This window comes from Chenopodium quinoa, unplaced genomic scaffold (assembly GCF_001683475.1).
Source record: "Chenopodium quinoa cultivar QQ74 unplaced genomic scaffold, ASM168347v1, whole genome shotgun sequence".
Lineage (NCBI taxonomy): Eukaryota > Viridiplantae > Streptophyta > Magnoliopsida > Caryophyllales > Amaranthaceae > Chenopodium > Chenopodium quinoa.
Genome location: NW_018743906.1, coordinates 188,433 through 206,348, shown reverse-complemented (window position 1 = coordinate 206,348; position 17,916 = coordinate 188,433). Strand labels below are relative to the sequence as shown.

The following is a 17,916-nucleotide window of genomic DNA, read 5'->3' as shown; positions in this document are numbered from 1 at the left end:
TAAATCCGTAAAAAAGTAACGGCCTTGTTACGCAAAAATTTAATTTTATTTTTATTGAGTTCAGATTTTTAACTAAAAATGCGTTTTATGCATGCCCAAACTTGACCTATTTTCGAGCCGGGCTAACGGGACGGACCGATATTGATCACCTCTAATCATTTTCAAATTTAAGTCACTCACTTCATATTTTTTTTAAGTGTTACATTTTTTATCGGCATATAATTTTTGGCATTTTTTTAAACAATAGTGTTAGACAATTTTCTCCTTAAAGCATCTCCAAAGTTGGGTTAGTTTTTTACACCTTTATAGCATCTCTAATGGTTGCAGAGACTTGCTATAAATTAGCTTAGTGTTAGCTATTTTGACTTGATGATCATAATTAGTTGTGTTGTGTTAAAGTGTTATGTAAATATTTGCTAATATTGTTTTAGTGTATAAACAACCAAAAGAGTAAAAGGCATTGTCTGGCAATTAGCTTATATTGTTAGTTGTTTTGACTAATTGCTAGCCGGTAAATGTTTGCATTAACTGTTTTGACAAGATGATTGTAATTAGTTGTTTGTGAAAAAGTGTTTGGTAAATAGTTGTCAACTACTCCATATTAATTATTTCAGTATATAAGCAACCAATAGCAAACACTTCAAGCTTTTTGATATGTTCGAACAACATTTTTTTTACTCCTAAAAGCTCTTAACCAAAAACCATCTGTATTACTCCCTCCGTGTTTTAATAAGTGTTACACTTACCAAATCTGGCCGTATTCTAATAAGTGTTACACTTCTTTTTTTTTTGGCAAAAAGCTATATTAAAAATTTATATATCTCTCCTCTCATGGTCCCCACCTAAACCGACTACTATTTTTTTTATTATATCTTTCTTCTCACATTCATTGTTTTTCAATAAATTATTAACCCCAGCATCTTTCTTGTACAATTTTTAATACTCCAACCACCCCACTTACCTCTTAATTTATTTAAGTCAATTAAATTGTCTAAAACTATGTGTCGGTCAAACTATGACACTTAAAAAAACACGGAGGGAGTACAAATTTTTTTTTATTACCAAAACCAAACAATAATTTAATAATAAAACCTTTTTGACGCAGTCTTACAAAGAGAGTGTTTGATTAAGAGTTTGGAGCAAAAAGGGCTTTTTAGATTAAAAAGAGTCATTTGTCCTTTCTAAAAAAACTCTAAGATACTTAGTAAAGAGTTATAAAGTATTTGAAAACACTTTTTTGGTCTAATAAGCTCTTTTTTCAAATGAGAAAATACATGTTCGCAAGCCTGATATACTAACAAGGGTATATAAGATATTTCACTTATTTATCTTGAGGCAAACTAGTACTTTCTTCCTTTTCTTACTCCCTTATTCAATTATCCCTCCTCCATCACAGTCCATCCCAATTTCTTCCTCCTCCATCACAGCAATGCCATCACCACCTATGGTGATTAAAAATTCTGTTGCGGAGAAGATGCTTCTCCATAGGGAATGATATGGTCCTATTTGACACTCTTTTTACTAGGGTTTTGTTCCGTCACAAATCAGCTTTGAGGCCATTATTGTCGGGGAAGGAAGATAAAGAGGACGACAAGGGTTAGAAGAAGAGGACGACGAGAAAACAAATAGATTGATGGGAAGACGAAGAGAGGATTTCGGCTTGATATGGTTGTGATGATATTTATGGCTGTGACGATGATTGAAGAAATGGTTTATTTTCATTTTTTTTTTCAAAAAAAGAATAATAAAAAAGTATTACCCCCCGTTTCATAATACAATGTCACTATTTCTTTTTTGGTAAACCAAAATACAATACCACTTTTTATTTATTTATTTATGAATAGGATGCCTCTTTTTATTTAAAGTTTGTACTTTTTAACCTTATTACTCTTATTTTTGATGAGTTTAATTTTTTTTTTTTTTGTACTTTTAACATTAATTTTCAACCCTTTTTATCTCTATCTGTTCAATTATTTTCAAAGGAATTTTCAACTTTCTTAATTTTTGCATAAAAACCTAAAGAACATCGTATAATGACGGAGAGAGTATAAAATAATTTAGTGATCAAGGCCCACAAGAGTATTGGTTTGATCATATGGGCACTACCGTTTCAAATTGGTAATTTCTTAAAGGGATTTTTAATAAAAAGGCTAAAATAATAATAATACTACCTAATAAAAAAAAAAAAAAAAAACACACATTAAAAAATCCTTTTTTGTTTTGATGCAATCTACATCTAACAAGAGTGACAAATATCAACATAAATAACCCCACCTTTCTTCTATCGCCTCCCCCATTTCATTTTCGACTCTTTCTTCCTTGCTTCCTTCCATTTTCTCTCTCATCCATTTTTAACCTGCAACAATGAGGTCCCAAATCCTGAGATCCGTCCAATCAGTTGCTCGCAAATCCAACTACACCCGCAATTATGCCTCCGCCGCTAGTCCCGAGCGCAAAGTCACCATCCTCGGCGCCGCCGGTGGCATCGGCCAGTCTCTCTCCATGCTTATGAAGCTCAACCCTCTTGTTTCCACCCTTTCTCTTTACGATCTTGCTGGTACTCCTGGTGTTGCCGCCGATGTCAGCCATATCAATACTCGTGCTCAGGTTTACCCCTCTTTCTCCGTCATTTTTTGATTTTGGATTCTGGGTCGTGTTTGTTATGGTGAATTTGTTCTTGTTTGTATCTGATCTTGTACATTTTGATGGTTTTGATTGTAGATTGATGCATTTTCAGGGTTTTTTATTTTTGATTTTTCTGGGTTTATGTGATTCAGTTTTAGGGTTTTGGTTTAATTACTTATTTGCTTGATATTTATGGAATTTTTTAGTGTTGTGGTTTATTGCATTATACGAATTTAATGGGGTTTTAAGGGTCATTGTTATATTTCTAGGGTTTTTGTAAAAAATATTTTCTGGGTTTATGTGATTCATTTCTAGGGTTTTGGTTTAGTTGCTTACTTAATTGCTAATGTTTTGGATTATTGGTGTCATATTTTTTTATAACGGTTGTTGTTTTGAAATTGGGGTTTTGTCAAAAACTCAAAAACCATTTCATTTTGTTTGTTCAATTTTGGATGAATAGGGATTTTGGTGCTTGTATTTTTTAATTTTAGTTGTAGTTAGAAATGATTCTGGTAGCTAGGTGGTGAGGTTGTGTATTATCATTGGGTACCATTAATACCGGTACAATGTGTGCATGAATTGTTTTATTGAAAGTTTGATACTTTTTATTTCTATTACATGGAAAGAATGATACTTTGATTAGCTTGAATCTTAGCTTCTCACTTCACTGATACAGCGGAATGTAATGGTACAATGTGTGCATGAATTATTTTATTGAAAGTTTGATACTTTTTATTTCTATTACATGGAATGAATGATACTTTGATTAGCTTGAATCTTTGCTAAAGCTTCTCACATCACTGATACGGCGGAATGTAATGTGATAGATAGTTTTGACATGGTAGCTTTACATATTATCTGTTAATACCATATTTGTTCCTAATTAATGGTTCTGCAGTGTAGGATGTGTAATGGAAATTTAATTTGTAGATGTGATTTATATTTTGCACAGGTTTTTGGTTATGCAGAGGACAAAGAATTGGGCAAGGCACTTGAAGGATCAGATGTTGTTATAATTCCTGCCGGTGTGCCTAGGAAGCCTGGTATGACTCGCGATGACCTCTTTAAAATCAATGCTGGTATCGTGAAAAATCTCTGCAAATCTGTTGCCAAGTACTGTCCTAATGTGAGTTCAAACTTGCTTTTCATTTTTTTTTTTCATGTTTAGTGTATTCTGTAATCTGCTGAACGAATTATGCATCCTATATCTTACGTAGTGATCTTTCTGGTGACTGTCTGAATTAGGCTCTTGTCAACATGATTAGCAATCCCGTGAACTCAACAGTTCCTATTGCATCTGAGGTTTTCAAGAATGCTGGAACTTATGACCCCAAAAGGTTGTTTGGTGTGACAACCCTGGATGTCGTTAGGGCTAAGACTTTCTATGCTACAAAGGCTGGCCTTCCAGTTGAAGGTATGCCATTAAAGTCACATTGTAACATTGCTTGAGGGTCCATGTCCATGTGTGCTGATTTACATTGTAACATGTTATGCTGGCCTTTTCAATTGTCTCATATCCATGTAGAGGTAGTTGGCAATATATTGATTGTTTGTCAAGTGGCCTTTTGTTCAAGTGATATGATTTTGCTAATTTATATTGTCTGCTTACTTGCAGAGGTCAATGTGCCTGTTGTTGGAGGTCATGCTGGCATAACCATTCTTCCATTGTTTTCTCAAGTATGTACATGGACTGTGTTCATCCTTTCCGCTTAACCTCACTTTTTTAACAATGTTGTTTACAGGGCAGTAATTGGCTCATTTAATATGTCTTTAAACTTCATTGGTTCTAAGTTTTCTTGTTGCCCTGTTAGGCTCACCCACAAGCCAATCTTTCCAACGCTGACATTCAGTATCTTACAAAGCGAACACAAGATGGAGGAACAGAGGTGGTTGAGGCTAAGGCTGGAAAGGGTTCAGCAACATTGTCTATGGCGTAAGTCTGATCTTCTAAGAAACCTCTTATGCTTAATTACTGAGGATTTAGGAACAATATATCGCTAGTTTTCATTCTAGAGATAGGTTTTACTTGAAATATCAATGTCAAATCTAGTTGTCCCTTTTTATTGCAAATGGAGTGAAAGTTATGGCAACTTGACACAAGTATGATTTCATGTGAAATCAGTTGAGGTCAGGCAGAAGTCGCAGAACATTTCTGACCCTTCATATTAGATACACAGAATATTTGGAGGCCAATATGTGGCCACTTTGTTAATAATAATTCTGATTTAATATTCTTCTTTTCTCAAAATATTACAATGACAGCTGTTCTTTTCGTCTATATGATTGCTGATGCTCCTGGCTTAAATTCTTATCCTCTGTAGTTATGCTGGAGCCATATTTGCCGATGCCTGCTTGAAGGGACTTAATGGTGTGCCAGATGTTGTGGAGTGTTCTTACGTAGCATCAACTGTCACTGATTTGCCCTTCTTTGCTTCTAAGGTATTAAATGTTACTGGTTGAATATCCAGCAGTGGTAGCTTCAATTCTGTTTTCCCTCTTTGCGTACTTGTAATTTTTCGTAGCTGTCTTTGCTCTTTCTTGTTACTGGTCTGGTCTGGTCTGGTCTGGTCACTCAACAAATCTACTTGTAGAGTTCTAGTAATAGCGTGTGTCACCCTCTATTTGGTTCCACTAAACTACTCAAATCCCTTTATTTCTATTTTAGAATGTACTGACTGTTGTAATGAGCAAGATATGCCTAGCTGTTTACGTATCGTCTTTGTAATTTATGTTCTCTACTGCATAGTTCCAAGTTAAGGCTGATGAAATTGGCAAATAAAATTCTTGTGTGATACATATTATGTATGTTTAAGTGATGAAGTGGCTGCTGATTGTCATTGATAAAAAATAATATGTAGACTTGTTACTGGCAGAAAATCAGAAACCTTTGCCATGTAGGGATTGGATGGTGTTCTGTTACATTTGTGTTTCCTTACCTGTGTCGGGATTGGATTACTGTACACTTGACTAAATAGCTGATACATTTGGAACTTGTCTGTTTGCTTTATAATAAGATTTGATTATTTTTTGTTTAATTGGTAACAAGAAAATGCCATTGCAAACTATTCTCGCACTATTTTTTCCAGTCAATTACAAATGTTAAGTTTAAGGCTCAAAAATGGATAATGTGTGGTTGTATTGGTTTCGGTGGTTAGATGATCCTGTATTTTTCGCATTTCTTTGCTGTGGTTATTTTGGTGTCGTTTTCAGTCTTGTGATTGGATGATTCCTTCAAAGTCGACTTCCTCTGAATGATTAGCATTCCCATTTTGTTTTTTTTCTTTAGTCTATAATTTTACTAGTGGGGTGGTAAAAGGTATCTTTGTGAGTTGTGATGTTGAGTACATGTAACTCCTCTGTTATTTAATTTTGGTTGAAAAATACATGGAATCATGAAGTGCTGATACATCATTCTAGTGGCTTTCCTTTTGCTATATACATAGTCACATAGATCTAGGTTATGTATATGTTTATATACAATTTTTCCTAACATTGCTCTACTTGCAGGTAAGATTGGGGAAGAATGGAGTGGAAGAAATATATGGATTGGGCACTCTATCCCAGTATGAGCAAGAAAGTCTAGAAAAACTCAAGGCTGAACTTAAATCATCCATTGATAAGGGAATTGAGTTCGCCAGCAACGAATGAGAGTTGCGAGAACATCCCTCTTTTGTGTAGAGGTGAATATAAGTCCTTGTTTTAGGAATTGAACCATTTAAGATTTTTAGTTGGTTCCGGCTCTTTAAACTATATAATTTTGCTCGCTGCCATGTTGTATTGAGTGTGGCACTATTTGAAAATCTCCCAAATGCTCGCCGTTTTTTGTTTCGGCTGGATTCAAATGTCAATAAAGAATCGTGAACCTTGCCATTTGTTGGGTTTAGTTCTACTATCAATAACCTTCTAACAAAATCATTTTGATCAACAAACTTTATTTCTAGACCTGTGAAAATCTTTCATGCTTACCAATGCATATTTTAAATACAATTGTACATGGCTAATTTATAAAAGTTAAAAAAAACATAGTAAGTATGGGTAAGACAGGGTAAAATTTCCAGATTAAAACAGAACGAAGATCATTATTATTTTGTATAGTTGAAATTTTATATCAACTACCGTACAGTTTGACAGCAAGTCCAGAAAGAACAGGAGGCCACAAACCCAAAACAGAAAGAGTTCCACTCTTTCACGAATTGAAAAGGCGAATTGAACTACAGATAACACCCCTAATATAGCTAAACAAGATGGATGAATGGATCTTTAAACTGAGAATGAACATAACTGCGAACAATCTAGTCACTGAAAGAATTCCATCTATCCTCATACAACAAAATTAAACTGTACAACAGCTAAAGCTAATTCAAAGATAGAAATTCAACTCCAAGCCTAACCACCTACACGCTACAGCGAAATCCTGAACTTACCACCCTATATGTACGCCAGTGACAATCAAGTATAGTCATTTGCTTGCCTATCACATACTTAGGCAGAAATGTGAGTAACAAAATCTAGGGAAAAATATACAATTGCTACACCAGCATCTTGAAACTGCCAATGTATAGATTATGATACAGATACAGGTATTATAGAGCCATCAAATAAAAAAAGTTCTATTTATGAGGGGCAAGCTGAAATCCCCCAGGATGGGCAGCAACTTCAAAAGGAAGGCTTCATAATGCAAAGGCAATTCGGCTATCCATCAACTGCAGCATGCACCATTTGCATCTAACTACCTAACACTGTCAAGTAACAAAAGAAAGTTCATATAAGAATCACATACATGTATCACTATTAATAATTTATATAAAACCTAAGCGAAACATGCTAGACAACTTGTCAGTTGTCACAAAAAATTTCAAACTAACACCTATACTGGAAGTATTCCTTCAAGAATATCAATCTCAGATGATTGCCATGAACTACTCTCACTTCCACAAAGGGAAATATCACATCAAAACAGATAAAATGACCCTCAGAAATTCAAAAGACAAAGCCAAGCAACTTAACAAGATGCCAAAAAAGTTCTACATGCATTATGTTTTACTTCATCACTCTAGATGTCAAAAAATTCAAAATTACATATGCACAACAATTCCAATACTGACATCAGTCTATTTAGTAGAGGCTTAATTCAAGAAATTGAATGCATAGGCAGTGCTGTAAAAAAGCACAAGAAATACAAAGATCATTAAGGCCCCTGTAACTAAGCAAAAGTAAAAGTACAGTGACACCTTTTTAATAATTAAAAAGCTTATAGCATGGAGTACAATATAAGCTAAATAAAACTCACTAAACTTTCAAAAAGAGGCACCAAATTATGCATTACAATATCATGTAAAGTAAAAAGGATTTGTGGTTTTCATTATTATGGAAAACATTAATTAATAAATACTCTAAAGATAACCAATTAGGTTGAAGTGCCTTAAGACACCTTACAGGCAATCATCTCCAATTAATTCAGTGCCTTAAGCTAGGCCGAGGCATGCTTTCATATAAACAGGGTCCAGATTGAACTGTGTGCCAGGATCACAACTTAATTACGTGGATTTAAGCCAGATGCTAAAACATAGTTTATACAAAATATACTAGTTACAACAGAGACCCCAAAGGTAATTGTGTCAGTAAATAGATGAATGCAAAGTAGGGTGAGCCCCTACAAATCATTCCCTTTACAAGAATGGCGAGGCCAATAGAATTTTACTTGGGGTAGGTCTTACACATATTTGGCATGCAGGTTATCAAACTATCACAATAAGCAAGTAAAATATACAAAGTACAAGCTAGCAAACCAAAATTAGCTTCTCAAATGCTAAAAACTCGAATTATATGAAGAAAGGAAGAGGAAATTACTCAAAAGTAGTTGCTACCCACCTTAACAAACATTAGATCCTATGTTAATGGCCTCCATCTGAATCAGAGCCAGAAGAGCTATCACTATCTGAATCTGCAAGAAAATAATCAGGGTAAGATTGAATGTTTTTTTATTTTTTTTCTAAAGAAAGGAGGGTGGTTTGGCACTAGAAGTTTACCACTTGAAGATCCCGAATCACTACTAGAACTGCTTGAGCTACTTGAACCACTTTCATTATCACTGCGCCTCTCTTGCTGAGCAGGAGGAGAAGCGGCAACATTTCCTTTATCTAGGAGACATTCATTTAAACCAATTATTCATAAGAAAAAATAATAATCAAACTAGTGAAACATCCTGATCCAAATCTTTTAGCTAGTTACCTGCTGTGGTTTCTCTAGGCACTTCAACAGTGGCAGGAACTTGAATCTGTAACAAGCGAACATACAATTCATTTAGCATACAAAGATCCACATGATAATTATCGATCTAAGACTGCAAGCTGAGGATTTAAAAAAAAAAAAAACTCACTGTTTCTTGAACAGCCTGCGCTGCTGCTGCTCTAGCCTGAGCAAGTTCAGCTCTCCTCTTATGCTTGCTTAGGCTCTTCTTGTAATTAGTCACAAATCTATCCAGCTCCCAAAGTGTCTCTGCATCAACACTGTCAATATCCACTTCAATCTCATCATCATGTTGTGATAGAGCTGAATTCCTCTTCTTAATGATCTGCACTATAGCATCAAGCTTCTCTGAAGGCAAGCTCTGAAGATGAGTGCTAAGCTTTTGCTTTTCCTCAAAGGTCATGTCCCTTTTGTGGGGATCCTTGGCTTTAGGCTTCTTTGGAGCAGGCTTCCTTCCTGCCGAATATGCAGGCCTTGGCCTAGATTCCTGTCTAACAGGCATAGATTGAGACCTCTCCAGATTTCTTATCTCTTGAATGGTTGGAGGGGGGTGAAGAAGCGGAGGTGGAGCAAAGGACATAGGCACTGAAACATGAGCAGGAGCATATGTCTTCTTTGATGTTGGGGTTGGCAAATCACGAATCATTTCGTACCTCAACTTACGATCATATTCACTCTCAATAGCAGGCCACTTATCTTCAAAAATATTTAGCAACTCTGTAGCCATGATGTGAACATCCTGGCCAGGAGGATTATAGGTAAGAGCATTATGAAAAGTAAGTCTTACATCCTCGGCAAACTCCCTCGGAGTTTTGTACCAATTCTTGGTCAACCTACCCTTCACTGTACCCAAATCCATTGGATGCTTTATAATATCGAAATAATCACGAAGACCAAGCCTCTTCACATCCACAGGTTGATTAAACACCCACCCATGCTTATGGTTCATTATCTGCTTCAGCAAGCTGCTACATTTGCTAAAAAATTTCTTATCAATTCTGTAAGCAAAATCCATTTCTCCTCCCCCATGCTTCTTACCGCCACTTGACTTTGTTTTCCTATTACTCTCAGCAGGTGGGAGCCGATCTTTACCCAAAAGGAACTCTGAATTTCGATAGTATTGATTCGCTTTGGGAGTCCTCTTTTCTTTCTCGACAATTTCACCTCCGACTCCATGGTGATTGTTATCCATCACAGAAACTGACAGTTGCCTGAATGACCTCGAATTACTATAACCAGCAGAACCCGCTTCTGAATGCATTCTAATACTACCACCCACCCCCTTTTCAACTCCACCATTAACCGGAAAATGCAAGCGCCCAACAACAGGAGGTGTTGTTTCAACAACCATACTTGAATACGTACTAAGCTGATTCTCTTTGTCCTCAAGTTTCTTCGCCATTTTCCTAACTTGATCAAGCTCATCCACTAACTTCCTTTTCAACCCTTTAACCTCCTCTTTCGACCTAGCAGCCGAAACACTAATACTCAACCTATCATCTACTTGAGTAACCAACGGTCTCAGCACCACCCCATTTTCCAAATTCTCATCATGCCCATTCGGAACAGGAGCTGCCTCGCCTGGATTAAGACTCGATGAATCCCCCGACAAAGTCCCCAATCGCGGTGAATTCTGCTGGGGTTGCGAGGAATTTGCTCCCTCAGCCGGCAATTCAAGCGGCAAGGACACATTTTCCTGACCATCCTCACCATTCTTCTCATTTTCACCCTCCTTACCATTGTTGTCTACATTCTGACTGCTGTTGCTGCAGCTACTGTTGTTAATAGCCGCAACACCATTACCATTACCGTTGTCAACACGATCATTTTCGATGTTATTATCATTCAACGCATCATTATCGATGTTGTTGGTGGCAATGACAGTATGTTCCGTTTCACGGCTTTCGACAGCGGCAGCAGCGGCAGAAGTTGTGGTGGTGGTGGTGGAATCATCAAGATTTTTGACATCATTGTTTTTCTTGATGTTATTTTTATACTTTCGAGTATAAACCTTATAATTCTCACTCCAACGATGTCTTTCCCTAGGAAGCTCATCAGCTCCTAAAGTCTCCGAAGCCATACATGTACGGTTTGCTTCCTTAATTTTTCCAAAACCCCTAAAAACTTTGGACACTTCTTAAAAACCCTAAATTCTTCAATCCCTTCGAACAAGATTCCAACTTTAAGGGTCTGAAAAAAAAAAATAGGGTTTTGGATTTGAAATTGGATAGGATTTCATGAAAACCCTTACCCCTAAAACATTCATACAAAAGATAAGAACTTTACACCAGATCTCACCATAAACCCTAAATTCAATAATACCCAGATGCAGAATTAAATTTAAAAAAGCATAAAACAGAATAAAAAACGGATCTTTCTGATTTTTTTTTATCTCCCAAATAAAAATAATAAATAAAAATCAAAACTTTATAATAAAAAGTACATCAAAATGAAATTAATTTACAAACCTTAATCTTTGATTGATGAAGATTCACCCAAGCAATTGAACAAAGGGGTGTTTGTGAATTTGGGGATTTTTTTTTTTTTTTTTTTTTGAGAGAGAGAGAAAAGGGGCCGAAGGAGGCCGTCGAGGAGAGAGAAAGAAAAAAATTAGGGTTTGCGAAATTGCGAGAATATTTGCAAAGAAGGCCCTTCGAAAACACAGAAATTGAATTAATTTCTTTGTCTAAAAAATTTTCAAGTGTGTATTTATAATTTTCTCCCTCTTATTGTAGTTTTTTTCTCCCACGCACCGACAAGGATTTCTTGTGTTGTTGTTGATTAAGGTTTTGAGTTTGAAGATCACCTACTCATAGTCATAGTTAGTTGGTAACACTAACTAAAAGATTTTAAGAGTTGTACTAAAGATTCTAAAGTAGTGATATAAGGGAGGAGTTTAAAAGATTTCAAGCTTTTGATATTATCATTATTGCTTTTGCTTTTTGAGAATTTGTGAAATAGCTATATCGTTGTCCGAGTAAGATTCTAAAATGGTGTTAACAGTTCAGAAGTGTTTAACCTTTTGGTAGTGTTTCTTTTGTAGACCATTGAAATGGATTACTATTGTCTGAAAATTAGATACAACAACTATTTTATGCTTTTAATTTTGATTTTTTTTTCCCTACTCTTTCGTGAACCAGTGAAATAGTTACACCGCTGTCTGAAAAATGAAATTCTAAAGCGGTATAAAGAGTACCAAATATTCAAGCTTTAGATATCTCTCTTTCAGAAACCACTAATGTAGTTGTACATCTGTTTGAAAATAAAATATATAATTACTGCTAAGATAACCAGTGAAATAGTTAAATCGCTGTCTGAAAAGGAAATTTTAAAGTAAAGTGTATAAAAGATTTCAAGCTTTAACTTGTATTTTTTTCTCTTCTGGGAACTAGTGAAATAATTGTATCATTGTCTAAAAAGATGAGAAATGGTCAAATAATTGTACCACCTTATGAAAGTGGAGATTTTAAAATAGTGTTTAGAGTAAAAAAAAATCTTCAGATATTGCTCTTCTAAGAACTATTGAAATAATTTTACTACTATCTAAAATGTATGTGATTCTTAAATAGTAGTAAGAGTATCAAAGATTTCAAAAATTTTGATTTTCTATAAAAAAAAAAATTATCCTTTTGAGTGCTAGTGAAAATGAATGAAGCTGAATTGAGGCATTTATGATCATGATCAGATTAGGCAATATGAGATATTCAACCCTGGAAGTATTAAACTTTAATGATACAATTTTATTCCATATTGAAACATTGATAATTTATTCATGAGATCAGAGGTGAGTTAAAAAAAGAGATAGGAATAGGAAATTGTAGACACCTGATTATGTCTTCCCAAAAACAATACTCAGTGACGAGTATCTTTCACGTCTTTGATTATCGAGTCAGGTGAAGAGTTAAAGAGTCTCGTGAATTTCCCTTTAGCCTTAACTATCTATAACATTTCTTAAAATGTTTTATTCTAAAATCATTCATTTCGTGTTTTTAAACCCAAAATCATTCATTTTGTGTCCCTTGAAATCATTCATTTCATGTCAAATCATAAAAACATCCAAACCTGATTATTTTGGTCCATAATCTCGGTCCAATTATTATTCAGTTGGATGAGGCTTGAAAAGAGCTTTCTAATGATATATTATAAGTCCAAATCCGTCTTATAACGAAGAAGTTATGGCCAAATCACTAAGCCAAGCCCAAACCGGACCTAGCCTACTGTTTCTCAAGAGGCTAGTAGACCTGCTGATCCACCTATCTCTACTCCTGCCCCAGATCATAGTAATGTGAACTTTGATAATGGTTGTAGAATGGTTGGGAAGAAGACTAAAACTCATAACACTAGACAGACTCAACAGGTACTTACAAGGGTGAATGCTTACAATTCTCTAATGGCTGATGAGGTGGCTGCTATTCCTAGCAAGGGTGAAGGTAATCCCCCTCTGGTTCCATGATTATTACATCTTGGAACATTAGGGGTCTCAATGACCCTAATAAAGTAACTAATGTAAAGCAGGTACTTAGAGATCAATCAGTTGATGTTTTAGTTATCCTTGAAACTAAGGTTAAGGTGCATAATTAAGCTTCCGTCCAAAAGAAATTTGGTAGAGCTTGGGAATGGGTTTGTAATTACTCTTTCTCTCTTAAGGGTAGAATTTGGGTAGGGTGGAAACATGATGCTATTTCTTCTGAGGTCATTGTTGTTACTGAACAATTCATTCATGCCATCATCACTCCTAAAGACTTGCAGCATCATATTGCTTATACTTTTGTTTATGTCCTTCGTTCATTTCAACATAGATCGTCTATGTGGACTGGTATAAAGGCTTTACGCAACATTCAGCTTCCATGGCTTTGTATTGGTGATAATTCTGTTTTATCTGCTCAAGACATTTTTAATGGGAATCCGGTTATTGATTTTGAGATCAGAGATTTTCAAGATTTTATCCATGACTTAGAGCTGGTTGAAATCAAGAGTAAAGATTCTTTTTATTCTTAGAATAATAAAGGTCATGTCACTAGTAGAAAAAGATAAATAGGCACCGACAAATACCCACCGGTATTGAAAACCGGTGGTAAAAATGCAAGACTAGACAAAAAAAATAAAACAAGTTTAATAACCGGTGCCCTTTTCCCAAATATATAAATAACCCCTAAAATTAGAACACTCACGCTCTCTCTCCTCACCTCTCTACTCTCGAACTCTCTCGTTCTCTCTCCTCACTCTTCACTCTCCTGTTTCCTCTCCCCTCTCTCCTCTCAAACTCTATGTCTCCTCTCTCTTCTCGCGCCACCGCAGCCACCACCAACGCAACCATCCTCTCTCTCCTCTTTCTCCATCATAGCTTCCCACCACAGCCACCACCAGTGCAACCCTCCTCTCTCTCCATCCTAGCTTCCCACCACCAGCCACCACCACCGCAGTCGTCACTAATGGAGATGTTAAAGCAAGCCCTTAAAAAACTAGGAGAACGATGCCTAGATCTCTACTGGCAACGCTGCTCCTCACAAGGTTTATCCCTCCTTTTTTTTTGTTAATTTTGTAAAATTTGGGTTAGGGTTTCAATTTCGTTGAGTTTTTGGATTTTGATTTTGGATTTTGTGATTTGGTTGTTGTTTTTTAGTTTGAATTTGTATGTGATGTTTGATTTTGTCCCTTTTTTTGATTTTGAGTTTTCGCGGCATACTCAAACAAAGGTATCATCGTCAAAAAATCATCGCTTAATGAGTTAATTCTAATGTTATCTAGTTAAAAATGTGTTGATTTTGCTTCAATTTGGTTTAATCTTTTAGGTATTCGGATTTCATTGCAATTGTGATGAAGTTGATTTGGATGGAAATGTTGTGCATTTAACTTCATTGCATGTTTCTCCTGAGGTATTTACCTAATTAGTACGAAGTATTAGTTTAAGTTTAGGTGTTCTTCAATTTTCGGATTAGTTTGTGATTGTGAAATTTGAGTTTTGTTTGATATTGTTAGTCGGCTGAGAATAAGGAAGATATTGTAGCTGAGCAATCAGATGAAAGTTACACTGAAGAGTGAAGAAGGTGAGTCATTTCGGTTGTTAATTTTATTTGTTGATTGTATATTGTATTATTTAATTTATGAATTATTTAAGTTAATTTAATTTAATTTGGTGATTGGGGGTAGGCTTGAGCAAGAGTCAGGGTTTTTCTTCAATATGAAATACTTTGAGGAGAAAGTGCAAGCAGGGGAGTGGGATGAGGTTGAAAAGTATTTATCTGGGTTTACCAAAGTGGATGACAACAGATATTCAATGAAGATATTCTTTGAGATTAGGAAGCAAAAGTATCTCGAAGCTCTTGACCGGTATGTTTGATTTCGGTTTTGTTTTCATCGAGTTTGATTGATTTGCTGTCATTATATGGGGGAGTGAAATTGGTATTAAAATTATGGTGTTTGTTTGAATTTGTTAGGCAAGACAAGTCCAAGGCGGTTGAGATACTTGTTGGTGATTTGAAAGTATTTTCGACATTCAATGAAGAGCTCTACAAGGAAATCACATAGTTTTTAGCTCTAACTAACTTCAGGTATACTTTACAAACCCCACAATGGTTCGTTTAATGCTTTATAGGATATAACACATGTGGACAATTGATAGACTGTTTTGTGCCCTTGACTTGTGTCTTTTGGATTTTGGAAAATTAGTTAGTGAACACTGGGGTATTCTCCGGTAGTTTATCGAGCTATTGCTCCCTGGTGATGGTAATAATTTAAGGATGGATCCTTGTATCCTTTTAATTTGTACGGTTGTACCATGCCAGTTGGGAATAGAAAATATTGCATGCACCCGGGGAGATCTATCGTGCAAGACCTCAACTCCCAAAGTGGAGTGGTCACAAGAGCTATAGTAATAATTTGGAAAATTAGTGTTTCTAGCTAATGTGGTAATAATTTAGTTCTTGTCATGTCAGTTGGGAGCAGGAAATCTTGTTTGCTCTCGATTTCAAATGTTTTATCTAATGGGGAGATTTCCCTGAAAAAACATTTCTAGTGTGCGATGTGATCTGCAGTCTTCCTTTGATTGCCTTTTATAAAATTGTTACAGTTCTTAGAACTTTTTTGGATACCTCAGGGAAAACAAGCAGCTTTCAAAGTATGGTGACACCAAAACTGCTCGTAACATAATGTTGGTAGAGCTTAAAAAGCTGATAGAAGCAAACCCGCTTTTCCGTGACAAGTTGGTGTTCCTGACTCTGAGATCGTCAAGACTGCGTACACTAATTAATCAAAGGTAAAAGGCCCTGCTGTCAGTTTGTTTGTTGGTTGAATGGTTTTATGTTCATGGTGATATTTATGTTCATAAATTCTGTCATACACGGCAAGAGTGACTTATTATGTCTCAGTCTCTTCAAACTTTAGATAAGGCCAATGTCTAATAAATGAGTGAGGTAGTGTGTTTGTTTGATTTGCTGAAAATTATGAAAAGCACGTAAAATAAATGGAAAAGATTAGGGTGAGGAATAGTGTTATCTAAGTTGCTCTCACTTACCCAGTCACCCCCCATGAACCGTGAACTGGAAAAGCATATTATAGTAATAAACAATGTTACTTTGATTTTTAATTTAGTCTTCCTTACTTGACACGTCAATCATCTTGAACCACATAACCGTAGAAGAAAATTTAAAATCAGAAGGATCAGTGTTTTGAAAAGCACACCTAAGGCGCGTCTAGGCACTAAGGAATTAGGGCAAAGCGTATTTTTTTATCTAGGCTTGAAGTATTTAATAGGCGCACCTAATGCGCACCTAATTGTCATGTATATTCTTAAAAAGACTTGATCTATTTGGTATCTGATTGTTATGTATGACTGCATTTGTTGTATCAAATAAGATTGTGTATATATGTTTACAGATTTTTTAACTATCTGATTTGTGCAGCTTGAATTGGCAGCATCAGCTTTGTAAGAATCCCAGACCAAACCCTAATATCAAGACGTTGTTCACTGATCATACGTGAACTCCTCCAAATAGAGCTGTTGCACCTGCTCTTGTAACTCTTCCAGTTGCTGCTGTTGCAAAGCCTGCTGCTTATACGCAGCTAAGAGCTCATGGTGTATGTTGTCTACAATCATTTGCTAGTTTGTTTGTTTGTTTTTTTTACTTTTTTTTTTCTTTTTGAAGTTTGCTTTGGATTTGTAAAATAGCTTATGGTGATATGTAAACCTGTTGTTCATGTGACCTTTAAATCCCAAGGCCTAGAGGTTTAAACCTGCTGCTGCAACTGCTGCCTCGCAAGGCTTTAACATTATGCAAGGCTGCTGCTGCCTCCGCTGCCTCGCAAGGCTTATGCAAGGCTGCTGCTGCTGCAGCCACTGCCTCGCAAGGGGGCTGTTGTTGCATGCTTCTATGCTCCTGCTGCTGTTCTGGTCTACGCTACTGCTTCTATGCTCCTGATGCTGCTGCTATGCTCTACGCCACTACTGTTCTACTCTCGCTGTAGCTAATCTGCTCTACGCTACTGTTGTAATATTATTACAGTCTGTCTATTGATAATATAAAACTATTTTCTGTAAATTTTTTTTTGAATTAAAATTGTCATGTACTCATGTTACAGCTTTATATTAATGAAAATAATAAGTTTATATATATGTAAGTGTTTATCTATCAATTTAAGTAAAAAAAATGCAAAAAAAATTTTATTTTTTATTTTTTTAGGGCATTTAGGGCACCTGTTCTGAACTGAACTGGTGCTAATAATTGTGTTATTGCCACTGATTCTGAACCGAACCGGTGCTAATAACTGTGTTATTGCCACCGGTTCAGAACCGGTGGCAAAAACTTTCACTTATGGGCATCCCTCAAATGAACACCGGTTCAAAACCGGTGCAATAGGGGGGTTTTGAACCGGTGCTCTTTTACATTTTTCTACTAGTGTGTTATGGATAGGATTGCTACCAAACTAGATAGAGGGATGATTAATGAGGCTTGGCTACTGGCTTATGGTCAAACTGAGGCTCTATATCTTCCTCCTTCTCTTTCTGATCATTGTCCTATCCTTGTGGATATTTCTCATTATGCT

The 17,916-nt window shown here is 35.9% G+C and overlaps 2 protein-coding genes and 1 long non-coding RNA gene across 6 annotated transcripts; 2 read left to right on the top strand and 1 right to left on the bottom strand.

Annotated features, from left to right (window-relative positions):
* Window positions 1-2,269: 2,269 nt before the first annotated feature.
* LOC110686902 (malate dehydrogenase, mitochondrial-like) lies at window positions 2,270-6,537 on the top strand. Its single transcript, XM_021863513.1, has 7 exons — window positions 2,270-2,607; window positions 3,578-3,751; window positions 3,871-4,039; window positions 4,241-4,302; window positions 4,437-4,558; window positions 4,947-5,064; window positions 6,133-6,537. The coding sequence occupies exons 1-7, from the start codon at window positions 2,365-2,367 to the stop codon at window positions 6,271-6,273; spliced, it is 1,029 nt and encodes a 342-aa protein (XP_021719205.1). The 5' UTR covers window positions 2,270-2,364; the 3' UTR covers window positions 6,274-6,537.
* A 343-nt stretch (window positions 6,538-6,880) lies between these two features.
* On the bottom strand, window positions 6,881-11,675 carry LOC110686901 (transcription factor GTE4-like). The gene is made up of 6 exons (XM_021863512.1): window positions 11,343-11,675; window positions 9,005-11,064; window positions 8,857-8,902; window positions 8,655-8,765; window positions 8,497-8,569; window positions 6,881-7,364 (listed from the first exon to the last, which is right to left on the bottom strand). The coding sequence occupies exons 2-5, from the start codon at window positions 10,952-10,954 to the stop codon at window positions 8,520-8,522; spliced, it is 2,157 nt and encodes a 718-aa protein (XP_021719204.1). The 5' UTR covers window positions 10,955-11,064; window positions 11,343-11,675; the 3' UTR covers window positions 6,881-7,364; window positions 8,497-8,519.
* A 2,129-nt stretch (window positions 11,676-13,804) lies between these two features.
* Window positions 13,805-17,470, top strand: LOC110686900. 4 transcript variants are annotated; one of them, XR_002504359.1, is made up of 7 exons: window positions 13,805-14,385; window positions 14,667-14,750; window positions 14,854-14,921; window positions 15,025-15,204; window positions 15,312-15,425; window positions 15,971-16,129; window positions 16,776-17,470. It is a non-coding gene; the product is annotated as an uncharacterized LOC110686900 (long non-coding RNA). The 4 variants fall into 4 exon arrangements; XR_002504358.1 differs by having other exon boundaries at window positions 13,805-14,570; XR_002504357.1 differs by having other exon boundaries at window positions 13,810-14,750; window positions 16,776-16,950; window positions 17,091-17,469.
* The last annotated feature ends 446 nt before the right edge of the window (window positions 17,471-17,916 follow it).

Bases quoted from the DNA above. Each gene is read 5' to 3' on its own strand.
- LOC110686902 (XM_021863513.1), top strand. From the start codon at position 2,365: ATGAGGTCCCAAATCCTGAGATCCGTCCAATCAGTTGCTCGCAAATCC. The intron at 4,303-4,436 runs GTATGTACATGG...TTGCCCTGTTAG, and splicing joins TTCTTCCATTGTTTTCTCAA to GCTCACCCACAAGCCAATCT. The intron at 4,559-4,946 runs GTAAGTCTGATC...TATCCTCTGTAG, and splicing joins TCAGCAACATTGTCTATGGC to TTATGCTGGAGCCATATTTG.
- LOC110686901 (XM_021863512.1), bottom strand. From the start codon at position 10,954: ATGGCTTCGGAGACTTTAGGAGCTGATGAGCTTCCTAGGGAAAGACAT. The intron at 8,766-8,856 runs GTAACTAGCTAA...AATGTCTCCTAG, and splicing joins GCCTAGAGAAACCACAGCAG to ATAAAGGAAATGTTGCCGCT. The intron at 8,570-8,654 runs GTAAACTTCTAG...ATTTTCTTGCAG, and splicing joins TGATTCGGGATCTTCAAGTG to ATTCAGATAGTGATAGCTCT.